Source organism: Euprymna scolopes, chromosome 20, assembly GCF_053919585.1.
Source record: "Euprymna scolopes isolate OS-2025 chromosome 20, ASM5391958v1, whole genome shotgun sequence".
In the NCBI taxonomy this organism is placed as follows: domain Eukaryota; kingdom Metazoa; phylum Mollusca; class Cephalopoda; order Sepiida; family Sepiolidae; genus Euprymna; species Euprymna scolopes.
Window position 1 is genome coordinate 87,422,611 of NC_136501.1, and position 27,801 is coordinate 87,450,411.

The 27,801-nt window shown below is 37.9% G+C and overlaps 1 protein-coding gene across 2 annotated transcripts in view; it reads right to left on the bottom strand.

Annotated features, from left to right (window-relative positions):
- LOC145241532 (glutamine synthetase-like) overlaps nucleotides 1–27,530 on the bottom strand; it is a 59,682-nt gene extending 32,152 nt beyond the window's left edge. Inside the window, exons 1-3 of one of the 2 annotated variants that reach the window (XM_080104576.1) lie at nucleotides 27,408–27,530; nucleotides 16,036–16,218; nucleotides 3,733–3,891 (exon numbers count right to left, since the gene is read on the bottom strand). In XM_080104576.1, coding sequence (XP_079960702.1) covers nucleotides 3,733–3,891; nucleotides 16,036–16,210 — 334 coding nt within the window. In that variant the 5' untranslated portion in view covers nucleotides 16,211–16,218; nucleotides 27,408–27,530. The remainder of the gene's footprint in view (nucleotides 1–3,732; nucleotides 3,892–16,035; nucleotides 16,219–27,407) is intronic. The other variant, XM_080104577.1, reaches the window with a different exon arrangement.
- Between the last annotated feature and the right edge of the window lie 271 nt (nucleotides 27,531–27,801).

Below are 27,801 nucleotides of genomic sequence, written 5' to 3' on the forward strand. Positions count from 1 at the left end.
ACGGAAACCATATTGAATGTCACTAAGGAGGTTATTTCTGCTGAGGTGGTTGACTATTTCTTTATTTAATATGGATTCCAGTAACTTACTCATGACACACAAGAGACTTATTGGTCTGTACTGAGAGGGAGATGACTTATCACCTGAGTTCTTAAATACAGGGCACACTGACGAGGTGTTGGAAAGCACTTCTCCTTAAGGTAACGCTTAAACAGTTTTGTAAGTATGGGGGCAAGTTCTGGTCGAAGCTTTTTCAACACTATAATTGGAATGCCGTCTGGGTCCAGTTGCTTTACTGGAATCAAGGTTCTTGATTAGTTTGGCGACCTCACGCACAGATATTTGTATGTTGGATAGTGTGTTATCTGTTGTAGAAGGAAATACGGGGAGTTGATGACCTTCGTTGCAGAGGGTAGAGTTATCTTTGATAACCTTAAGGACCTTTGAGAATTCTACCAAACTCCTCCGTCAAATTTGAGAATAAACAATTGACACTTTAGATATAGGTTCTTTGGACATGGATCTAACTTAATAACTTGATTTGAGCTCAAAACAATAAATATTAAGGGGTCATAGTATTAAGGGTCAAAGTTAAAAAAATTTGACCTCTGCGGTCTCGACCAAATTCCTCAGACAATGTCTGGTCTAAACATTTGAAATTTTACATAAAGGGTATTCAGAGATAGGGCAAGCTTGTATGTATGTATGTATGTGTGTATGTATGTCTGCCTAAAACTTTCGACAGGGGCGATGGGTTTTGTTTGACCTTTCAGACTACATATATCAAAAAAATTGGCTAAAAACATTAATATCTTCACCCTCAACTGGGCACGTTTCTACAAAGGGGGGTCGCTTTTTTTCGCCGATATTTTCGAAAGTCATCCTCTCCTTTCGATTGTCTAGCCTTAATTAAAACCTACGTCACTTCTGGTTTGGCGGTGGTCGTAACAGCAAAGATGTCATGTTTCTTCCCATTCTTTTCCTCCTTTGACATAAGGGTTCGAACCTGCCTTCCTAGTACCACTTTTTTTTTCTTTTTGCTCAAAATACACATCCAAAACTCGGCAACGCCGGGCACCCATGCTAGTATACACACACACACACACACACACACACACACACTCATAGATATGTATCCCCCTTCAATAATAAAAAAATCAAATTTTCATTTACTATAACGCTTATAATCTAACGTTATAAGCAATAAAAAAAAAAAAAAAACTGGTAAGAAAAAACAACCAACGAATTTAATTGCTTTTTGGGATAATGCTTCTCCAAAACATTCCAGTAAAAATCGTTACGAAAACATTGTCCCATCGACTAACACTCCACCTTTCAGACTCCAGTTTCACCTAAAACACATAAAGAATATGGCTGCCCACACTCGGAATTTAGGAAAATTATGATTGATTTGGTTGGTTGGTTGTTTTTGTTTTACGGCATATCAACCCTTTTCGGGTTATTTAATGCCGAATCCAAAGATTTTGAAGGAAATTTTTTTTTAATAGAATATATTTGTTGTTTTCACATCGGTTTCTATTTAACCCATAGTTGGGACCCTAACAGGTACTACCACTCCGGGTCAGAGTGGACCTGGGAGCAATGGTAATTAAAGGGTGGCTCCACACTCCCCCAAGCCCACAAGCTGGGGCCTCACCACTGGATATAGTTTAAGGTCATATCCAGGACCCCCATTGAGGGACTTTTACCCTCTGCAGGGGGGCAGTCGGCGTATTCTAATGCCCCACCGACAGGGCCAAAATTATGATTGAAAACATAAAAATCTTACATAATGATCCCAACGTATAACGACTCAAAATTCTAGAGGATTTGTATCTAAAAACGAAAGGTCCCATGATAAACGATATTAACTACGAATCCAGTTGTAATATCTTAAAGTGTCTAAGTACGTAATTAACGATAGGGGGGGGGGCTGTAAATTGTTGATTTTATCATATTGTAATTTTTATACACTCGTTTAAATAGTGTACATACATCCAATTACACATGCCTTAAACACGTGATCACGTCTTTTCTATAAATAACCACACATTTTATAAACCCAGTAGTCAGAGAACCGCCTGAAGACGACAAATGTTTCAGTAGAAAGCGCTAGCGGAAACAATGCAATAACACTTAAGATATGAACCCTACATAAAAAAATTTCGACAATGCTACAAAAAAGTACATTTTAAAAAAATCACCAAGAAAGTTGTTAAACAGAAACTGTCCATGTTTTTCAACAATATATATATATATATATATATATATATATATATATATATATATATACATACACTGATGATTCCCGAAAAGATGAAACAGTAGTGACTGCAGGTATTTAATAATCATTATAGTTATTATATAAGTGAAATTGTCTGTGTGTTTCTGTGTGTGCACATATTCCTACCAAACTACTCATAAGGGGTACTGAGATTTAGGAAAATCTTCTTAATCGGTTTTCGGCCAGGAAATTGGCTGTCAAGGCGTCAAAGTTCAACGATTTGGCCTTTGAAATCTCTTCCAAAATCCTCCGCAAATTTGGGGTCTAAACACTTGAAATTTTAGATGTAGGTTACTTAGACATGGATCAAACTTTTGAATTCAATTTGACCCCAAAACAATAAATGTTAAGGGGCCAAAATTGGGGTTAAATAAACAAGCATTTTACCTCTGCGATCTCTACCAAATTACTCAGCCAATTTTTGGTCTAAACATTATAAATTTTACATAAAGTGCATTCAGCCATAGGACAAGCTTTTTAATGGGTTTTTGGTCCAAAATTTGGCTGTCAAGGCGTCAAAGTTCAAAAGATTTGACCTTTGCTGTCTCTAACAAACTTTTCAGCCATTAATAATTTTGAGTCTAAACATTTGAAATTTGACATAAAGTGTATTCAGACATGCAGCAAGCTTTTAATCAGTTTGGGGTCGAAAATTTGGTTGTCAAATGGATCAAAGGTTAAAGAGTTGACCTTTGCAGATTCTACCAAACTCCTCCATCAATTTTAGGTCTAGACACATTTAGGTTTCTGGACGTGAATCAAACTTTTTTAAATATATACATATGCACATAAAGTTATGAACAGTACATACAGGCTGAACTGCTAGTATATATATATATATATATATATATATATATATATATATATATATATATATTTTTTTTTTTTTTTTTTTTTTTTTTTTTTGTTTTTTTTTTGGGGTATATATATTTTTTTTTTGGGTATATATATATATATATATATATATATATATATATATATATATATATATATAGAGAGAGAGAGAGAGAGAGAGAGAGAGAGATTGATTGTTGGAGAGCTATTGGCTACACATTAGCAAACGTGTTTCAATGACCCCCTAGCAGGGAAAATCACCTCATCAGGCCAAAAACCATCCACTGATGAGGTGATTTTCCCTGCTAGGGGGTCATTGAAACACGTTTGCTAATGTGTAGCCAATAGCTCTCCAACAATCAATACATTGCTCTGTTTCATGCATTGAGTACTCTTTGGAATGACATATTGTGTTGTTGTTATGAGTTACTGAAAAATTCTACCAACAGTATAATAATATATATATATATGTATATATATATATATATATATATATATATATATATATATATATATATATATATATATATATAATTTATGTTTATAAACATATAATATTATAGGGTGAAATAATAATACACGCATATATATAAACAAAAATATGAGTAACTTACGAACAGGTTTCCCATCAGCATGATAAACATCGCAGAGAAGCAATTTGTTATTTCCACGCCGAAAAGGGTCGTTGAAGAGTCGGACGGGATACAAGTGTAAATCTTCGATGCGCATTGTTATAAAATCCATGATGGAACCAAAGTTCCATTTAGGACAATCTGGTTTTATAAAAATAAAAACAGGAAAATGGCATTATACAAAATATTGATTCAGATTTTCTAGCAATGAAAATAAAAGTAGTTTTTAATTACAAAAAAAAAATGTTTTTTTTTCTTTTTTTACTAATCTTCTATAAATATAAAAGTGAAAATGTGTGTATGTGTGTTCGCTTTTTCTTGATGTCTACAAAAGGCTTTTTTGGTCGTCATTCTCGGCTGGCTGGCTCCTTCTTATAACTTTTTATATGCTGTCTAAATATTAATATCTACGACTAAGGAACTCGGATCGCAGCTATCTTTAATTTACCCGACTTTTACAAGCTATTTTCGAGATATTTTTTGATCGCCACGTAGCGGGGAAAACAGAAACTGGCTTCCAGCGCAAAACTAGGTCAAACATCACGCAACTTGACGTTCTCGCACTTGTTAATTTCGCTTTATAAACGTTAACTTAACACACTTATCAATTCATCTGCTCCCGTTGTCGAGGTGGGTAGGTCGCAGGGGTTTTTTTTCCATTTCCTTTCCACCTCCACGTCAAAGGTTCGGGATTCAAGCCTACCTTTCTACTAAAACTTTGTTTTTCTTTTACACCTCCAAACACCAGGCCAACGTTTTTTTAGCTTGTGCATCCGACGACGCGCTAGGTTCGAATTCGTGTTTCCACCCTAGTGGTATTGGTCCTAAGGTGCTGGGGTTTATATTTTTCTCGGAACCTAGCCCTCTGGTTAATACAAGGTTTACCTTGTAATATGGGTAGGAGTAGGGTTAGTTAGGCTGAGTAACCACCAAGAGTGGAAGATAAGTTCTTTATTAGGGCCTAAACTAGGGAAGTAAGTGTGTCGATCCTGTCCCCGAGTCTTTATTTTTCATCGGCACTAGGAGAGCGTCCAAAGATGCCCAGTCCACTTGCTTGTTTTGTCCCCGGCCTGTTTTTTCGCCCATTACGTCCTTTATCTTGGAAGACGCCGTCCATCCCTATTGACCCCAACCCCAAATTATTTTCGCAGAAGAGCAGTCCTTCAGGTCCTCCACTCCCCACTAGGGAATGACCTGCTTGCTTTCACCTCTCCCCACGGGGAGGGGACCGGAAGACAGTGGGCGTTTCAATCGACGAATAGCAAGTAAGAAGGGAGGGTCCCCTTACTAACCCGCCCCCATAGGCATTTTGTTTATTTGTTTTCTTTTTCTTTCTTTTTGGGTGTTTCATAGTTTGCCCCCCTCCCCATCATCTCACCCCCATTAAATAAAAAAAAATATATATTACTTTTTGTTTGTAAATATATATTTTATTTTGTTTTTTGCATGTAAATAATATTATTTTTTCAACAGAATGCATGAAGTCGCCTGCCATCCTGTAAGCTGGGGAGATGATTTTAAAGTAGGTCCTGGTAAGAATGAAGGCGTATTTAGCGTGATAGATCTCTAGTGTAGAAAAACTAATAAAGTACTTGTCTTCCGTGCAAGTCTAGCATAGCTTTAGCAAAGATCCGGCTTTTTCCCCCCAACCCCCTTACTGGCCTTAGTGCCTAAGCTCTTTTGGACACCAAATGAGGGCTTGGCAGTAGATAATGCCAAGGCCGGGGGCGAAAGGCTAAATAATTCGGCACCATTGAGATCAAAGTGTAGTATCTGTTCTCAGTTACTAAACTTTTGTCAAAGCAGAGTCCGATAGCGCTACCCACTTGACCAGCTTTTTGGTCAAGTTCAAGGATTTATTTTGTGTGGCCTCAAAGGACCGACCACATTCTTTGGGTGAGTGGTCCTTTAGGCATTGTTATTGTTGATATTGTTATTTGTTTACTAATTTGTTCGGGGGTCGCCGCCCCCAATTCGAAAGGTGCGTCATTGGTCGGTCCGAGTACGATTCCGGGGGTTGCCACCCCCAGTGCGGTCAAGATGAGTTCGGGTTCGAGTACGGTCGGTTCGAGTATGGGTCCGGAGGCTGCCAACACAAAAGGCAACCCCAGCGTAGCAGTGGTAGGCCTGGACGCAGTAGCAGGCCCTCACAAAGGAACATGGATAAACCATGGATAACGCCTGCAACCGTGGTGGCCACTTCAAAAGAAGAGGAGCTGGCTGCATGGAGGAAGTTCGTCCAGGGCATACCAGGTGGCGAGGTAGCCTGGAAGGCCGCAAGCAAGAGAAGGCCGGTGAAAAGATGGTGGGTCCTGGACGAAGAAGCAGCTACACCACTGACACATTCCCAATCAGAAGCCAGCAGCCCCCAAAAGTCAGCAGTGGAAGGGCTGCGAAAAAGCAAATCGCTAGAAGTCATCATGGTTGATGGGTGCTCCTCGGTGGTGGGGGGATCAAAGATCACAACGCCAGCCAGTGCGGCAGAATGGCCAGCCCTCACACCAAGTGATGCCTCCCCAATAGCAGCAGCGCAAAGACCAAGACAGGAGACTCGGCAGACAGCCGGGACCAGCACGCCAGGGGAACCCGAGAAGTCTGAAGCCTGGGGCTGGAAGGATGGTACGACGAAGACTCCCGAGTACTACAGAAACCTGTTTGAAAGCAAGTATCGGGAGTACGTGGAGGGAAACACGATGAAACTGTTGCCGGGAACTCTCGAAGACATCAAGGAGAGAACACTATCTTTGTAACCCTCGAGGCCAATGGGAAGGGGCTCACCGATGTCCGACCAAACGGAAACTACGAACAAGCTCCTCCGAGTCAGAGGGATAAGAAAAGGAGGAGAAAGCAAAGAAGAAGAAAAAAAAGGGAGCGGAAAGAGTCTCCCAAAGAGACCCCCAAGGAGACTCCCCAAGAGATTCCCATGAGATTCCTCATAAGACTCCTCAAGAGTCGATGATTCAAGACCCACATACTGAGCCTCCAACATCACGCCACCAGGAAGACGCTCAGCATACCCCTCCCCTATTCAACACTCTGGAGCAAAGGACAAAGCTCCAGTCAAAAATCAAGTGGCGTTGGCGGAAAGCAAAGAAGAGGTGAAGGCGCCCCCCCCCCCCAGAGTGGAAAAGACCAGAAAATTTCCTTTCTGACCGGGTGAACGTGTTTGTGAGGCAGAATTGACGGTTGGTGACCTCAACGGAACACAACGCAAATACCTAAAGCAGCTGGAAAGCCTAAAGACGGTGATGAAAAGGAGGTCACCAACCCGCAAAATTTCTCAGACGCCCCAAACCTGATAACGTTTGTCAGGCCAAATAGGGGAGGAAGAGCAAAGGCTCTATGGAGGATATTGGAGGCTGGAAAGACCTCATTTCCGGGCTTCAGGCTAGTGGACGGGGAGCACCCACCACTAACTCAAATGTCGCTTGCGTATTATTTTTCAGTAATTAAATAATAATTGCATTTCTGGTGGTAAAGAAACTTGATTTTATTAGTGCTCTACACGGCTCCCTACTTTATTTTATGCTGGGGGCATTCTTATTTTCATTTGTCCCAGTGATTTCTTTCTAAAAAATATTCTTCTTATAGTAGTAGAAATTTGGTTTTAGTAATGTTTTGGATGCCTCCTAAATTTAGGGTTTTCAGTAGCACTCTGGAGGCCTCTGGACTTTTTCACTGCTCATTTATGCAATTTTTTTTTTTTGAAGTGATACACAAACTTGGTTTTAAAACAAATGAAACCCACGATAATGAGAGATAAATACGTTTTTAAAGAAACATGTTGCGCACACTTTTTTTAGTGCTGCGTTGTAGTTTATGAGGGCAGTCAATAATCTGAAACAAACTCCAGAGTAATCATAAATAAAGTAACTCGGTAAATACCGTATGCTACAGAAAATAGTGTTGAATTCTATAGATGTGACAAGCGCGTGCAACGATGCAGTAGGCTACTTAAAACGTAGTTGATGCTGAATCCAATTTATTAAATACTCTGGATATATTTGATATGTGTAATAATCAGAGAGGCGGTAGCACTCTCTATATGGGGATGGCCCGTACACGCCTATATACGCCTACAAAACAAAACTATCCAAATCTCAACTAAAATCAACTTATAAGTTTCAAAAAGCACATATTCTTACAGAGAAGCGTCTTACGAATCCAGCGAGTGTCAGAACGTCGGTTAAAATGTCAAAAGAGAGCAAAAAAAAAGGGTACAAAAATGGCCAATTGTTCTTCTTTCTTCTTTCTTCTTCTTTCTTCTTTCTTTTGAGACGATGTATCTCGGTGTACGAACGGTCTCTGACAACAGTTCAAGCATCAATCGACTGCTCTTTACACGGAGAAGTGCAGTGACCCATCGCTTTTTAGCTAACTCCATAATTAAATAAGATTACGTGTAATAACAAGTTTTAAACACTATATACCCAATGTAGACAGACCACTTCGAACACGGAACTTCTCTCAAAAGGGACAGCTCCAAATAATACACCGGATGCTCACAGACGTTCCAGTTTGCCAGTGGCCTATATTTCTTGGACGCTGAATATTTGAGGTGAACGTTAAGGTTTTTTCTTTAAACAGTAACCCACCAGCGTTAATGAAACCACGAAATCTTTATCTCAGTTGATCAAAATTGTTATAAGAGTAACCTATCAGCAAGTACGACGTCAAAAAACAATGTTATAAAAACAAATAATTCTTCAGATTTTGGACTGTAAAATATGTACAAAATGTCAATGCTGTGACCAGGATTCAAACCTAGGTTAGCACGGCCACAACGTGGGGTCCTAACCTCTAGACGATCACGGCTAACACTGACGTCTGTCGCTCTTGGCAGAAAGACACATGACTACTGTCAAACTATTGAAAAATAAGGAGGAAACTTGAAATTCTCACGCATGCGCAAAAATACACTATAGCAACCATTGTTAAATGCAGCTGAATCTCTTCGCTCGCTAAGAAAAGTAGATCAGACCAGTTCTTCTAAGAACTCACCAAACGCCAAAGGAAATAAGTTAAATTAACCGCAAAAGAAACTGCAAGAAAGTCATCTTCTAAGAACTCACTGGAAGCTGACCAAAAAGAATCAAAATCCAAGCCCTAGCCACAAAAATAACTAGATATTGTGGCTACTATACACAATCTACTAATAAAAACAAGTAAGTTTTCTAAAATAAACTACAATAAATTAACCAAGTAACCTCACACTCTCACTGATTAGGATTCATATAAAGATAACAACTACACTATTGGTGTATATACCGTTCCACACTTTAACTATTGATGACGGGGCAGTATCTCAATTCTACGAGAGTTGTTTTGCTATAAGATAAGTGATATTATAGTAAGATACACATAAGTGTTATATGTTTACATTTAATAAAAAATGCCAAAGTCAGCACGTAGTAAAAAAGCTCAAAGAAATATAGACTATGAAAAAAACAAAGTCAAGGTATTATCTGAGCAAAAAGAATACTATCAGAAAAATGCTGAAATAATAAAAATTAAGTATCATGCAAATCCTGAGGCAAAGAAGGCTGCCTCACGTGCTGACTCAAAAAGCACGGTATAACAGGGATCCCGAGGGGAAAAACTGCCTCACGTACTCTTTATAACAAAGAACCAGAAAAAAGAAGGCTGCCTCACGTGCTGACTCAAAAGCACGGTATAACAGGGATTCTGAGGAGAAAAAAGCTTCCTCACGTGCTCTTTATAACAAAGAACCAGAAAAAAAGAAGGCTGCCTCACGTGCTGACTCAAAAGCACAGTATAACAGGGATTCCGAGGGGGAAAAAGCTGCCTCACGTGCTCTTTATAACAAAGAACCAGAAAAAAAGAAGGCTGCCTCACGTGCTGACTCAAAAGCACGGTATAACAGGGATTCCGAGGGAAAAAAGCTGCCTCATGTGCTCTTTATAACAAAGAACCAGAAAAAAGAAGGCTGCCTCACGTGCTGACTCAAAAGCACGGTATAACAGGGATCCCAAGGGGAAAAAAGCTGCCTCATGCACAAACTATTATAAAAAGACCTAAAACCCAGCAGGAAACGACCTGCTACTAATGGAGGCGGCAATGAGCCGCCTCCTAAAAAAGACAATACTATCATGAATGTAAGTTTAAAAATAAGACTGTAAGTAAAAATACTAATTAACAAGAATAAAAAAGCATTGGAAATGCAAAAGGATATAGGGATGGTATGCCAAAAAGTATACAAACAAGATAGCTATGAATGGCTAGGCACATGGAAATAGAATTGCATCCAAAGTATAGCCCTATAGCTTTTTACAACCGTAATGATGGCACGGAATGAAGATTGGAGAAAAGCTATAGGGCTATACTTTGGATGCAATTCTATTTCCATGTGCCTAGCCATTCATAGCTATCTTGTTTGTATACTTTTTGGCATACCATCCCTATATCCTTTTGCATTTCCAATGCTTTTTTATTATTGTATATATAAGCCTGGCGAATCCTATAGTGGATGAAACGCAGAATATTCAGTGTAGCTTAATCGCCATATATATTTTATAACTTACTATATATATATATGTATGTATATATATATATATATATATATATATATATATATAAACATTTATATATATTTATACTATATTCACTTTTATATATATACTAGCATTTCAGACCGGCGTTGCCCGTGTGTTTGGATGTGAATGTTGAGAAAAAAAAAGTGATAGTAGGAAGACAGGTTCGAACTCGTACCTCGAATGAGGAATAGAACGGGAAGAAACTCTGACGTCTTTGCTGTTACGATCACCGCCAAACCGAAAGTGACTTATGTTTAAATTAAGGCTTCACAATCGAAAGGAGGGGATGACTTTCAAAAATATCGGCGAAAAAGCGAACCCCCTGTAGAAAAGTGCCCAGTTTAACGGGAAGATGTTTTTAGCCAATTTTTCGGTATTCGTCGTCTGAAAGGTCGAAATTCAAAACGATACTGATCTTGGTAAAATTTGTCGCTTCTGTCGAAAGTTTTAGGCAGACATGCAAACATACATACATACATGAATTTATATATTGGTAACTAAAAACCTTCGATGGAAACCGATTGGAAACCTTGCCCTAACTCTGAATACCCTTTATGTCAAATTTAAAATGTTTAGACCAAATTTCAAATGTTTAGACCAGAAATTGTCTGAGTAGAGACCGCAGAGGACAAATTTGTTTAAAACATTGAACTTTGACCCTTTAGCAGCCAAATTTCTGTCCGAAAACGGATTACAAAGAATTTACCCAAATCTCAGTACCCTGTATATCAAATTTCGAGTCTGTAGTCTTAAAATTGACAGAGTTATTGCGTAGGAAAATGTACATACACAGACAGACACACAGGCACACCGACACGTTCACTTTTACAGATATATATATATATATATATATATATATATATATATATATATATATATATATTTGCATTTCTGCGTTGGTTGCGTGTTTGGAGGTGTGTGTTGAGCAAAAAGAAAAGTGGTAGTAGGAAGGCAATATATATTGCATCAGTATCGTAGCCTTCAAGTCCAATGTAAACAAGTTCTTGTTGAGCCGTCCTTTTAAATAATCAAATTTTGTCCATTTTTCCCCCATTAACGATTGCTACACTTCCAATTTATACTCATTAGCACTTATCCTCAAGTGGCCTTCAGACCTTGATAAGTGGTGGCTCTCTTGTAGAACAAAAATCTACGCAAAGTTTGATATTTGGCGCAGGTTGAGTAGCTGTTCGTACCAATCTGGATACGTCATCGACAATCAGTCCGGTAGTGGTTTTCTTGCTGTCGTGCTGAGGTATGTTTATGGTCCCTCTTTGAACGTCTACTCTCCCAGGTTTTACCTTCGACTTTTGAGAAAGGAAATAGTTTACTGCTAACAGTGCGAGGCGTTCCTATCTTGTTGGCGTTAGTTTATCATTAACCATATAGCTACCTTTCATTACAATTTAAAACATCATGAAAATGTCAAGCTGGTTTGGGGTGGGGCCTGTGTGAGCTTTCATGCAAAAAATATTTTTTTTACTTTCTAATTTAATAAAGTTTTTTTTTTTTTTTTTTGTCCGGAAAAACGTTTATATTTGTTAGGAAATGTCAGGCATTTTATGTCTCGAAATTTTAATATTGTAAAGTTGGATTTTAAAGATCGCGGCCGTTGACTCCTTTCGACAAGTTTAATTATGGTAAACTATGTTCATCTAAAAGAGAGGTTATGCAAGTTAAAACGTTTGTTTGAGGTTCAGCCACATTTTGACTTCGCTTTTCACGTCTATCTCCTTCAGCGCCGACTTTGTTTCTCCTTAAGCACGTGGTGCAATTTTCTTTTCTTTTTTCTTCTAGCGCACACTTCTTAATTTGCATTTTCCTTATTTTTTCGGCGTTTCTCTTTCTTCCGACCGCATGCTGGGCACAACCAACCCATTCTCATCAAAGCTTTTCACGTCTGTCTTTCTCGGCGCCGTCTTTGTTTCTTCTCGAGCACGTGGTGTATTTTTCTTTATTTTTACTTCTTGCGCACACTTCCTAATCTGCATATGCCTTTTTTCGGCTGCTGCTGCTGCTGCTGCTGCTAATCCCTTCGCAGCCAGCTATCCTTTGCCGCTACTGATATTTCTCATGCGCTTATATGCACCATGTTACAAACGATCGCCGAATTAGTAATCAAATCTTTCGAATATTAATAGACAAATACTAAATTATATGTTAAGCATGATATATTTTTGTTGTAAATAATGTTTTCAATATTTTGTTAAATTATTACCCCAAAAAATCAAGTATCTTTTGTAATTGTGTAATGTTGTGTCTTCCTGTTAGTGTAGTGTTACATGTTAACATGTAGACTCTGAAACAGAAGAAAGGAAGAGGAAAGAAATTCAACTCCTTGTTTCAGTTTTAACAAAAGACCTCTATTCCTCCTTCTCGGGTCACGTGTGACGTCTCGTTTCTGCTATGACGTCACCCACGTGTCTCGAACCTTTGCTTTACCGAACCCCCCTTCCTCATCTATGTAGGTCTTTTCGTCTATGCTGTGACGTCACTACGCATAGCCAGCTTGGCCATTTTCGTATGTATTATGCAGCTACTGCTGCTGCTGCTTAACAAGCGGTAACGGCTCTATTACAATTGGAATAAAAACAGTATTTTTTAAAGTATTTTTTAACATAATTTATTCATTAATTATTAACCAAATGTTGCAAAATAATAAACATTTGTTTACAAATAATAAATTTTAACGCTAAAAGCTATACGGAGTTACATCTAAATGTCGAAGCAGCTATTTGCGGTAATTGTGGCCACAGGATCGTGATGTGTACGTCTTTTTTTTTTTTTAATTCAATTTTCACCCCAAACAAGGCACAGTGCCACTTTGAAGCAGGGGGCTTCTATTAGGGAATTAATTAGCGGGGTCATTATGAAGGGAGAAGAGTAGAAAGATGTTTGTTAACATTACACTTGAACTTCTGCATATCATTACAGTTAGGGAAGCAGGATCCCGGAAGGGAGTTCCAAAGACCCGCAGTTCTGGGGAAGAAACTATTGGAGTAAAAGGCTTTCTTGCACCTAGGGATCTCCACTGTAAAGGGATGAGACTTAGTAGCTTGTCGGGTTTGTCGGGGGTAATTACGTCGGGGAGGTACAAGTGTTTGCAGTTCGTCAGAGCATTCACCATTAAAGTATTTGTAGAACAGGCAGAGGGATGCAACATCTCGTCGATGGGACAGAGGTTGAAGCCTAGATGACAGTTCAGGACCTATCAGGTTGGCGATTCTTTTTTGAACCCTGTCCAGGAGCGAGAGACAAGCAGCAGATGCACCAGCCCAGATGTGACAACAGTACTCCATACATGGGCGAATGGTTGCCTTATAGAGGTATAGGATACTGGCAGGCGTAAGTAGTTGTCTAGCACGGTAGAGGGAGCCAACCTTCCTTGCAGCAGCCTTGGCAATGCTCTCAATGTATCTATTCCAGTTCATATTCCCTGTAAACGTTAGGCCGAGGAGTTTAAAAGAAGTACTTTCAGGCAATGTGCTCTTGGCCATTGCTATTGGTGGTAGAGAAGGTTTCTTGTAGTTATTGAAGGAAACAAGCTTAGTCTTAGCAGCATTGAATGAGACCAACCATTTTTGTCCCCATTCCACTACGGATTGGAGGTCATCCTCTAGTGTTTCTGCCATTTTCTTGGATATGTGTTCATTTGTTTTCCCCTCATATCTGTTATAGAGAGTGGTGTCATCGGCAAATATACCCATCTCCGAAACAATATTATCAGGGAGGTCGTTTATGAATATCAGGAACAATAGAGGTCCAAGGATAGACCCCTGAGGCACTCCCGCATTTATGTCATATTGTTTGGATGTACGTCCGTCGAGGACAACTTTGATTTTTCTATCACTTAAGAAGGATTTAATTACGTTATGAATTCTTCCAGTGATTCCATATGATCTAATTTTCCTTAGAAGACCATCGTGCCATACCCTGTCAAAAGCCTTAGATATATCAAGGGCCACCGCTCTACCCTCCCCTGTTTTATCCAATGAACGGTATATACGTTCAGAAACTACAGTTAAGATATCTGCTGTTGAACGGGCTTGCCTGAATCCATATTGTTTGTCAGTCAGGAGTTTAGCAGCTGTTAGGTGCTGGACTAGGACTTGATTAACTAAGGACTCAAATATTTTGGCGAAAAGCGGGAGAAGGCTAATGGGGCGATAATTTAGTGGGTCAGTTCTTTCACCAGAATTCTTGAAGACTGGTACCACAGAGGCGGTTTTCCAGCAGTCGGGAAAACAAGATTCGTTAAGGCATTTATTGTAAAGTTTGGACAGAACTGGAGCAACCTCGGCAGAGCATTTTTTTAATAGCACAGCCGGGATGAGATCTGGTCCACATGCTTTTGAGGTGTCTAGGTTTTTTATAATAGCATGTACCTGAGAAGGGGTGATTTGTGACATACTTTTGCTGATACACTGTATGTCAATTATACCACTGTGTTTATCCTGATTATTGCAGGTCTGTCAAACCATAACACCGGCCACGGGGGAATCGAGACTTGTATTATCACAATTTACTAAAAAGAATACAACGAGAGAGAGAAGAGGAGAAACGAACTATTGTGTATATTTCAACTGCTTGTATGAGAAACCGCCTCGTGAAAGTAAGACAACGACGTAAATAATCCGTATGTTCCCAAAGAGTCACACTAAATAATTTAGACAAACGTGTGTGTTGAAAAGAAAAATGTGATTTCATTACAGTAATATTAGATCGGTGCAAAAGTTTTTACCAACCTAAAATTTCCACTTGAAAATGAAAAAAAACCCTCTGTTTTAAAATGGATAAAAGACCACCATAAATTAATCACGATGATATGTTTAAATAATAAAAATATGTATGAAATAAATTACAATGGGTTAAAATACCCCTTCTACAAAACGACAAAAACTTTACACCGACCCGATATAATGTTGCTGAGTATTTATTTCCTTTAAATCGTGGGAACATGCAGCACAAAATCAGAAAGGTGGGAACGTAAGTTAACCCCCCCACACACACACACACTAAAAACTAACATCGTGGCTTCTTAAAAATCGTCTGAGCAGCCCCGTCGGTATTCTCCGATCGAGTCGCCTCAGCAAGTTAGCAATAAACGAAGTCCTTCCCAAATAGAAGTAAAGTATGGATGGATAGAATTAATAGAATTAATATCACAGCCCAACAGATAAAAGGCCACTTAGTTGGCCTATTCTCTGTAGGGCTGATTGTCCAGAACGGATCTTCGACTGAAGTCTGCTAGTCGACTCCCTGGGTGATTGGTTGGTTGGTTGTTTTTGTTTTACGGCATATCAACCTTTTTCAGGTTATTTAATGCCGAATCTAATTATTTTGAGGAACGATTTTTAATGGAGTATATTTGTTTTTTAAGTCGGATCCTATTTAACCCATAGTTGGGACCCTAACAGGTACTACCACTCCGAGTCAGAGTGGACCTGGGAGCAATGGCAATTAAAGGGTGGCTCCACACTCCCCAAGGCCCGCAAGCTGGGACCTCAACATCGGATATAGTTTTAGGTCATATCCAGGACCCTCCCTGGGTGACTTACAGTCAAAGTATTATGTACGTATCGAAAGAATCTAATTTGTATATCAATAGTAATGATACCAGAAGAGTCTATTTTGTCAATAGTAATGATACCAGAGCAATAAGTGACGTCATGAAGAAAAGGAGCGTCCGCAGATCGGTAATCTTTGATGTTGCCTCTGGTTGCGTACTTACCGCTAGCCTTTTCAGGAACGAAATCGAAGATTTTACACTTGCAACGCAACCCATCGCCATCAATGTCAACCCAAATGTATTCAACCATCACGGTGTCTTTATCTTGCGGCAAAGACATGTAGTGAGTGAGCACCGTCTTGTCGGTTTCTGATTGGCAGCTGATCATCTGAGTCATAATGAACACTGAAACGATCAAAGTATAACGATCACTTTTTTTAAAAGAAATAATACGTAGAAATTTAAAAGAAAATAAAAAATGTGACGAATGTAAAAGAATCCAATGAAACATTTAGCGATCGTTGACTCCATTATTATTATTATTATTATTATTATTATTATTATTATTATTATTATTATTATTATTATTATTAATGTTATTATTAATGTTATTATTATTATTATTATTATTATTAATGTTATTATTATCATCATCATTATTATTGTTATTATCATTATTATTATCATCATCATTATTATTATTATTATTATCATTATTATCATTATTATTATCATTATTATTATTATTATCATCATCATTATTATCATCATCAGCATTATTATTATTATTATTATTATTATTATTATTATTATTATTATTATTATTATATACATATACTAACAAAGGAGGCACCCAGCTTTGCCCGATCGTAAAATATGCTTAAATATATTTTAATTTGTCACGATTTCGTATATATTCTTATGTAGTCGTGATTTCAAAAGTAAAAAAAAAACATATTTGGATACTATCAGCTAGAATCGAAACTGAAAACAAAACCGTAGCTTTCAAAACTGATAACGTTACCACTATGCCAATGTGTGTGGTTAAAAATAACCTATGATAAATGTGCAAAATGTATAACAATTTTTTCCAGTTTTGATGCCTTTTTGACTCCATTAAAAACTATTTTAACCGGTTAAAGACCCATAAAAGAACGGTCCATAAAAATCCAATCATTTGAAGCCACTCTGCAACTTTTAGTTTTGGAAAAGATAGAGTTTGAAAATATAGACAGACAGACACAGTGAGTTTTATAAATTATATATACATATATATATATTGACCAAACTCAAAGAAAACCAACCTGCCTCCTCCCTTGAGGCTTGCATTTACTAATATCCGCGGGCTTAGAACTAACTTAGATGATGTTGAGTCATTTCTCCTTGTAAACACCCCGGATATCTTAGCATTAAGTGAAACTAACCTTCACTCCTCCATTCCCTCTAACCACTTTAACATGCCTGGTTATCTCCCACTCTACCGTAAGGACTCGGACAGACATATGCATGGACTTGGAGTCTATATTCGAAACACCCTCCCCCTAACTAGAGAAATAAAACTAGAATCAGAGGGCCAGGCCTTTATGTGCTTCAGACTAAATATGCAACACAATATTAGCTACTTGTATTTTCTCTACCGCTCTCCCTCAAACCAAGACTGTACCCTAATAAACAAAGTCTCAGACAGCATAGATATAGCACTCTCCCTCGATACTAGCGCACAAATACATGTATTTGGTGACTTCAATGTCCACCACAGTAACTGGCTAGGATTCTCAAATCACACAGACGTAGCTGGTAGCGCAACACATAGCTTCTCTGTATCTCATTCCCTATCTCAATTGGTTACATTTCCGACACGTTTCCCAGACCAGCACGATCAACATGCCTCACTTCTAGATCTCTTTCTGACAACGGTTCCCAATGACTGTACAACAAATGCCCACAGCCCACTCGGGAATGCTGATCACGCTGTGATAATGGTAGAAATCAGCCTAAATTCTTGCCCTAAAGCTGAAGACCCACTACTCAAAACAACGAGGTATTACAAAAAGGCTGATTGGGAAGCCATCAGGGAGCTCATCAGAGATGCCCCATGGCAAAATATCTTTACTCTTCCAGCGGAAGAGTGTGCAAATGAGACAACTGAATGGTTCAAAACTGCTATTGAAGCACATGTTCCCGCACGGAAATACTATAGCAAGCCCCACTCCCCCCAATGGTTTACTTCTGCTTGTGCAGCTGCCATTTGTCAAAGGCAGCATGCGTTCCGCAGATTCAACCGACATAAGTCCAGCTCAAATAAACAGAAGTTTATAGAAGCTAGAAATAATTGTAAGAGAGTGATAGACACAGCTAAGTCAGATTACTCTGAAACCACCAGAAAGCGCATCGAAGCACAGAAATTAGGAACCCGGGATTTTTGGAAAATCTACAACAGCGTAGTTAATAATGGACAGTCAATTATTCCCCCACTAACAAACAATCATGAGGTTGCTTGCACGGCAACTGACAAGGCAAATCTGCTTGCCAGTCGGTTTGCCTCCAACTCCACACTGAACTCGGTACACCACTCACTCCCTGATTTTCCTCTGCGAACAGACGCCACACTTGACGATTTGAAAATAACCCCTTCTCAGGTACATGCTATTATAAAAAACCTAGACACCTCAAAAGCATGTGGACCAGATCTCATCCCGGCTGTGCTATTAAAAAAATGCTCTGCCGAGGTTGCTCCAGTTCTGTCCAAACTTTACAATAAATGCCTTAACGAATCTTGTTTTCCCGACTGCTGGAAAACCGCCTCTGTGGTACCAGTCTTCAAGAATTCTGGTGAAAGAACTGACCCACTAAATTATCGCCCCATTAGCCTCCTCCGCTTTTCGCCAAAATATTTGAGTCCTTAGTTAATCAAGTCTTAGTCCAGCACCTAACAGCTGCTAAACTCCTGACTGACAAACAATATGGATTCAGGCAAGCCCGTTCAACAGCAGATATCTTAACTGTAGTTTCTGAACGTATATACCGTTCATTGGATAAAACAGGGGAGGGTAGAGCGGTGGCCCTTGATATATCTAAGGTTTTTGACAGGGTATGGCACGATGGTCTTCTAAGGAAAATTAGATCATATGGAATCACTGGAAGAATTCATAACGTAATTAAATCCTTCTTAAGTAATAGAAAAATCAAAGTTGTCCTCGACGAACGTACATCCAAACAATATGACATAAATGCGGGAGTGCCTCAGGGGTCTACCCTTGGACCTCTATTGTTCCTGATATTCATAAACGACCTCCCTGATAATATTGTTTCGGAGATGGGTATATTTGCCGATGACACCACTCTCTATAACAGATATGAGGGGAAAACAAATGAACACATATCCAAGAAAATGGCAGAAACACTAAAGGATGACCTCCAATCCGTAGTGGAATGGGGACAAAAATGGTTGGTCTCATTCAATGCTGCTAAGACTAAGCTTGTTTCCTTCAATAACTACAAGAAACCTTCTCTACCACCAATAGCAATGGCCAAGAGCACATTGCCTGAAAGTACTTCTTTTAAACTCCTCGGCCTAACGTTTACAGGGAATATGAACTGGAATAGATACATTGAGAGCATTGCCAAGGCTGCTGCAAGGAAGGTAGGCACTCTCTACCGTGCTAGAAAACTACTTACGCCTGAAAGTATCCTGTACCTCTATAAGGCAACCATTCGCCCATGTATGGAGTACTGTTGTCACATCTGGGCTGGTGCATCTGCTGCTTGTCTCTCGCTCCTGGACAGGGTTCAAAAAAGAATCGCCAACCTGATAGGTCCTGAACTGTCATCTAGGCTTCAACCTCTGTCCCATCGACGAGATGTTGCATCCCTCTGCCTGTTCTACAAATACTTTAATGGTGAATGCTCTGACGAACTGCAAACACTTGTACCTCCCCGACGTAACTACCCCCGACAAACCCGACAAGCTACTAAGTCTCATCCCTTTACAGTGGAGATCCCTAGGTGCAAGAAAGCCTTTTACTCCAATAGTTTCTTCCCCAGAACTGCGGGTCTTTGGAACTCCCTTCCGGGATTCTGCTTTCCCAACTGCAGTGAATTTTATAAATCATATATATATATATATATATATATATATATATATATATATATATATATATATATAAAGAGAGATGGTGGGGGAGAATATACATACATGCATTTAATCATGAAAAAACAGATCAAATATAATAAATAAAGATGTCGAAACGAAAGACCAACGTTGACAGTACCAACACGGTCGATAGAGAACATAAATTTGCAGGGGAACCACGTTTGAGATAGAAATTTCTAGGTGATGTATAAATAACTAGGACTTATTTCTCTTGATATTCTGTGAGTCTCTGTCTTCAACCAGTGAAGTGTGTATGACGGGAACAGCTTCAGAGATGTGAAAACCGTGCAAAGATAGCGAGTCGGTACATCTGCACATGTAAATTCGCAATTTAGGCATTTTTTTGTTTCCGTTGACAAGTATAATTCAAGGAAGATAACTTGGATTTGACCAAGTTAATTTTATTATTATTCTGAATCAACATCAATACGGAAATAGATTGTTCTCATCCCGTGATGACTGGAAAGAAGTATTAATTAATGTTATTGTGAGTTATTATCGTCTATATTAAGGATTGAACCTTCAACCCCCAGAAGATTGCTACGTGTCCACGTGAACATAGCGTGTTGTCTGTTATAGGAGGGAATATGGGGAGTTGATGGCCTTCGTCACACAGGGTAGAATTGCCGCAAAGTTTTTGGTAAATAGTTTGGCCTTGTCGGATGCTGTCGAGATGACCTCTGGTCCATTGATAATAGTTGGGATAGAACGTACGTTTCTGTTCAGGGTCCTATTTACTATTTGCCAGAACTGGTGGGAACCAAGCAACTACTCAGCTACTTTGGATTTAACGGTTTGCGCATATAGTCCTCTTGCATTTTTTATTACTCTTTTACAGTGGTTGCTGGTGGTCCTGAAAGCAGCTTTAGTTTCAGTGCATCTATTACGTTGGTAGCTATGGAAAAAGTGATTTCTGTGTGCGATGGCAGCAGCACATTCAGGGGAGAACCATGGCTGGCTGTTAGGTTTTTGTAGGAATTTTTTGGATGGTATGAATTGGATGGTCTATGCCTACAAGTAACCATTCGGTCAGATCAGATACTATTGAGGACATATCCTTTTTAAACATGGAATGGAGAGGTAAATCAGATATGAATGTATGGAAGCTATCCCAGTCCGCCATAGAGTATTGGTATACAGTACGGTGGAGAGGTACGTCTGTGGATTTATTATATTTCATTTTTATCTTAACTGATACGACGCAGTGATCGGAGGATCTCAGAGGAGATAGAACGGAACATGAGCATAGCTCAGGGGAAGTGGATAGAAAAAGGTCTAGAAGGCTTGCGTACTGACCGGTACTATCGGGCACTCGGATGGGCTCGCGAACAATCTGAGTGAGGTCATAGGCAATGGCAAAATCATGACAGAACCTCCCCTCATCATCAGTCTTATTTGAGTGGGTAAGCCATTTCACAATATGGACATTGAAGTCACCGCAAATGTGAATGTTAGCCGAGGGATGAGCAGATAGGATGTGGTCAATTTTTTCTGATATACTCTTAAAGACTCCGCTGTTGTGGGGGCGATAGAGGGCAAATATAAAGCCGGTGGTGTAAGCAAGTGCAATCCGGAAGCACATATAAGGTAGATTAGGGTCTTTTCTGGCGATATCCCTGCCACATGAGAAGCCATCTTTAATGTAGGCACATATTCCATGCCCGTGGCGATCTTGGGGGTCACATTTAGATGTTAAGTTAGAGTATCCTTTAATTATGAACTCATCTAGAGAGGTGGTCGGCCCTATTCCAGTTTTGCTTAGAAAGAATATGTGAGGTTTCGTCTCCTGCAATTGGGTTTCAACCTCTGGTAGGTTAGACCGTAGACCCCTCATGTTAGAGAAGGAGACATGGTAATAGGGGTCTACATAGGAGGATGGGGTTCTAGGTTTATTCGTGTTTTCTTTTTTTGAGATATTTCATGTTGAGGATTTGGGGGTTTGTGGAACAGGTCAGCATACTTGGTTAGAGCAGAACAGAGAGGGAAAGTAAGAGAGGAAAGACAGGAAATTTTTTTTGTAGCACATGATAAGGTAAAGCCGTAACAATTGCCCACTAGTATGACATCGAGAGGCCCCACCAGAAACTACTGCATGGTCCAGAATCCATTCACCAAATGGCAATACAGCAGTCTCAGTACTTTGCACTTGCTGATAGGGCAGCCTCCTTAGTGGTTATTCCAAGGTTCAGGTCCCTGACTATCAGGCGGTTAACGTCAGCTCAGATGAAAACGTTTACCTCGAGCACCCTTACTAGTGACATGGCCGCAAGGATAGACATAGAGACAGAAAATTTCCGACATCTCAGACTACTGTTCACGAAGTACTACCGACCTGGGAAGCAGCTTTTTCTTCACCTTTTGTCAGAAACATCACTCATTAGAAATGAGGACTGAGGGACAAAAAAGGATAAGCGAGAATTACTGGAGCTGCTGATAACACATCCACTACATTATCTACTCTCCATTAAAATAAAATGGTAAGAGGGACTTATTTATATCTACTTAGTAAAGTCCTTTGCCCATTCCCAGTTTAGAATAGAATTTGAAGATAGTCTCCCCTCCCATATTAATCCGTGGATTTTTTTTTTTTTTTTTTTTTTTTTTTTTTTTTGCTTTTGGTACCTCGCGATAGAACCTTCGAGATTAAACTTATAATTACGTTTCAATAATGCAACTTGTGAGGTCAGCTTATCTTTTTAGATTGGGGGCATCTTATTTAAAGGCTACTTTAGGGTAATACCAGGCGTATTTAACAAAAAAAAGTTTAAAACACAAGTGATAAGACATAAGTGATGTTAAGGAGTTTCAATTTTTAGTAAGAATGCAATAAGAGAACAAAGATAAATAAATAAAATGTATATATATATATATATATATATATATGCATATATATATATATATATGCATATATATATATATATGCACATATATATATATGCATATATATATATATATATATATATATGTATATATATATATATATATATATATATATATATATATATATATATATATATATATATATACATTAATACACAAAAATTGGCAAAATTAAGATATCTATTTATTATTTTTTCGATCATGTTTTTGTGGGGAAGGATGTTTCTACCTACACTTAGGGTTATGGTTAGAGGTCCATTACTTTTTTTTCTGGTGAGGAAAGGAAATAAATGGAGTACCAATAATTTTTTATGTTTATTTGTTTTGTTTTTATTATTGAAAGTGGCCTGTTGCCACCTGGATTTAGGGTTTGGTTAAGGTTATTGTTATCGGTAGGATTTCAGTGCTTTGTGTGTGGTGGGAAAGAACCTAAATATAGGACAGGGGACTCTCTTGTCTTCCAAGTTTATTTCTGTATCTCTCGGCAAACTTCGTAATTTACCGGTTCAAGTCTAAAATTTCCTTTAAATTCATATACGACTATTTTTCACAAGTACCTCAAATTGCTTACATTATCTGAAACAGGCTGTTCAATTCCTCGTTATCAAATAGGTAGTAATTTTTTATTTCCTTCAAAGACGTGGAAACAGATGATCTTCTCTTGTTACTGGTTAACCGTTAGACATGTGCAATGGCTAAATAAATGACTACAGTCTCCTCGTTCGGTCGTTCAGAGAAAAAAAACGATGGGCATAGGATTTGGACCAGTCTCACCTCTCGCGCGTAAAATTAATAAAAATGACAACTAGACGATTTCCGCATCATTTACGACTACATCGACGCAAGCCTTTACATCTCTATGTTATGACTTTTTAAAAACTAATGTCTGCTTTATTATTGATTTTTTTTCTGCTTTATTATTGATTTTTTCTTTTTTAGACATACGTTCATTTGTTTTAACAAAAGTCGCCTGAAAAGTTCTCATCCCGAAAACATTACACATATTTATATACTCCCTCAGCTGATATTTGCTTGGCCTGTTATGTTAATAGTACCGCCTAATATCCTTCCAGAAAGTAGCATTTTGTGATATATTTCGCATTTCCTGATATATTTCGCCCCATCCTACCCTGCCAATATAATTGTCCATAATGCCTACTGGAAAGAAATTGAAAGCCAACTAGGGAGGTTGAACGCCTACTGGACACTATCCTCGAGTTTCTCTGTACATGAGTTTGTCAGATCAGACTGTCTTGAGGATACTTTTCTTTACAAGTAAACACGACCAAATATTCAAAGGAAATAGCATTCGCGGCCCAAATAAGATCTCCTTAGTATGATTAACCGGGTTTGTAAGTACTATACACATAGATTCGAAAAAGTTGTCAAAAAACAAATATATAACAAATAAATGTTATTAAAAGCAAGATAAGTTACTTTTCTACCTAACTGGATATGTTTTTAGCGTTTTTATTTAATGTAACATGTTTATTCAGCTCGAAAAACATACAGTGTTTACCGATATATTCGAAAATTGCAAATGGCGGAACACTCTCTAGTGAACACGGTTAGTTTGGGAAAATGAGTTAAAACTAAAAAACTTAAAAAATACTGTTAGAAACTCGCTCAATATATGTTACCGTAATAGCCGGGGAAGGTTTGAACGAAAGAAATGCAATTATGGTATCATAGAAGGTGAACAAATCGACTAAAAACATATCATACATTTTTATAAAGTTTGACTGTCCAGAAGGGAAGGAGAGTTAGAGGTTTGGGTTTAGGTAAAGGAAACTATAATGTACTTAGTTGTATGAAGCAATCAACGATAGTAAAATAAAATCACAAGTACATCCACTTCTGAAAATCTCAAAAGGATCAGAGGATAATGTTAGTCCGTTTATTATTGATCTCTTTTTTTTTCTTCTTTAATTTCTCTGTCCCTTTCCTCTTTTTTCTTTTCCTTTTCCTCTCGTTTTATATTAGAATCTTCTCTTTTATTTAAGTGTTCATCTTGGTCCTGTTCTTGCGCGAGATGTCTCCAATGTTTAGGCGGCCAGTTAACAATTCGTTACAGCACTTTATTCACGTGGCGCACGTTCTGAATTGATTTTAATTCGGTTTCTGTACTTCAAACAAAGACATCAAGTTGTATTATGGCGATTTCGTAATTCTTCGTGCATTCTCACAATGCCCATTTTTGGTTTCTTTGCAGCACAGGAAACTCTGGAATCACAGTCGCCAATTTCCAGTCACTTTCGTATAAACTGACTTGAGCGCACGACATGCGGGTTGATGGACGAGTTTTAGTCCGAGAAATAGAGGCAATTTTTAAATTTAAATATGTCTGAGTGCGTTTCTCGACTTAAAATGATTTTTGTTCATATTTGACAAGGAAAACCATTTGGAACGATAAAGAATTTCTGTTCTTTATTAATAATTTATTTGTTTTTTATAAAATTTGAATGACTATGAAACTTTTATAAATATGTGGACAGATTTGAATTGGACGAGTCTTTCCTCTTTTCTTACGAGAGGATAAGGCGGTTGATTGGAGCATCAAACCTTAAATGCGTCTCGACGTGGACTGAGTGTTTGAATGGAAGTCAATGTTAAAACTAATTAATATTCCTCTTCCCAAAATTAAACAAACTATAAAACTATTTTAAAAATGAATTTAGTGGGGTTTTTCTAGCATTTCGTCGAAAGATTACATTGAAACATCGGTTCTCGTTAGATCATCAAATTGAAGCAACATAGAGCCTGGCCATTGCCGGATGGGAGACCATTTGGGAATACTATGTATGTCATCTTCCTATACATTTTGTTGAAGCCACTTGTGAATTTGATATTCCCTGTAAACTTCTTCCTACAGAGGAAGTTGGCATAGCTCGCCCTGATCTAATACAACAGTAGGTATTACGGGTTCGTTCGAGTCGTCGAATAGTCTCCATAAAAAATATGGACTGGTAAAAACAAAAAGTGGAAGTAAGTAAAAAATTGATAAAAAATAAGGTCCTTATTCAGAATAAGAAATGCGCATATTCCGGGCAGGTTTCAACTGCCGGAATGTGCTGAGTGAAATCTTTGAGCTTTATTTTCTTATCACAAATGATGCCCATGTTTAAAACACTAAAAAAAAAAAAAAAACAGTCAAAAATTAAGAAAAAAAAATATTATAATCGAAAACAGTCATCGTTTTATGAATAAAAAGTGTAATTTACGGACCGTGCTGAAACAATAACCTTATTATTTAGAAAGCTATTCTTAACATGGAGAGGGAGTTATTTTTTAATTATTCTATACTTTCACCTATTAATGTAATAAACAAAAAATAACGTTTGTCAATTGTTAACTTCTGCAAGTTCATTGGCTAAGCTTTTTGGCACCTTCCGACGGTTTATGTAACCTACCCGGAATATGTTAGCAACTGAAAAGAAAACAGGCAAAACATCAAAAAATTGTCTGATCTTAAAAATTTTTAGATTAGTTAGGTAACTTAAATTACTTCAGCCCCTCCCTTTTGCATTTTAAGGAGGAAAGTCGTTTTATAATAGGCAAGGTTAAAAGCACATAATGATCGCATTTACAAAGAGATAACATCATGAAAAAGAAATAAAACAAACAAACGGTGCTTATTCATAAAAATGTACAGGTTAAATAAAAGAGTTTTAAATAAATGAAAAGAAAAAAATACTGATTTTTCCGAGTTGTCATTAATTATAACTTGGCTTAATGACGAATTGATCTATCTCCCCTTTTTACGGGTATTTCCGCCCTTATCAAAGTCGAATCGAAAAAATACGATAAAATTGATTTTTATTTTTACTTTAAATTTTATTCGCTAATCTTCCGTAAGTTTTTGCGTGAATATTTACTTTTTCAGAAAAGTTTTCCTGTTAATTTATTGTGACCTGCCGTGTTTCATTTGTCTATTTTTTATAGACAAGTACTCGAAAACTTTTTTTAAAGCTAGCTAGTATTTAAATCTCCTAAGACATTTAATTTCTTTTTCACATTTAAATTTCTAATTTTTAATATCATTTTCTATCAAGAGTTGCATTAAAATATGTTTTCATTTGAAATTTATGTATTTGTTTTTCTAAAAATAAAAAAAAATATGCATAGTGAATAAAGTAGTTGGTTAAATTCAGTTGTAAAGTAGATTGAAGGTTCAATCCTCAGTGCGGGTGATACTCGAAATACAATTGCGAATTACTTATGACTTCTACCTTGTCATGGCTGATAAAGCGAGAGTATGTTACTCCCGTGGGGTAAAGGGTTTCCGAGTTCGACAGAAAGACCCCCGAGTTCGACAAAAAGATAAAAGTAAAATGATTCCCGGGCAACGGCGGGTAAATTACAGATATTAAATAATAATATTAATAACATAATTAATAATATTATAATAATAGTAAATTACAGATATTAAATAAGAAGAAGAAGCAAATGCGATAAAAATAGAAAACTGTATACATTCACAAAGCAAAGAAAATGGTCGTGAAAGCATAGACTGTTTAATTATAGAATTGGATTCTGTTTGACATACTAGACAAATACTTACCTTTTGCTTATGTTTCTTTTCTTGTGATAGGATACAGGCGATTACTGGAGCTTCGTGCCTCTAGCTTATCTAGCGTAAAATGCTCGTCAGAAACGAGGCCAAGGTTTTAAAAGGCAAAATACAGTGTATGCAAATAATTAGAGACGCGCGGTCAACAATGATGAAACATTAACCTTGGAGATATCTTATTTTTATCAGAATGTTCAAAAACGGACGTGATGTCTTTGCTGTTACGACCACCGTCAAACCGGAAGTGATGTAGGTTTAAATTAAGGCTAGACAATCGAAAAGAGGGGGTTAACTTTCGAAAATATCGGCGAAAAAAGCGAACCCTCGCTGTAGAAAAGTGCCCAGCTGATGGTGAAGAAATTAGTGTTTTTAGCAAAGGATCAAG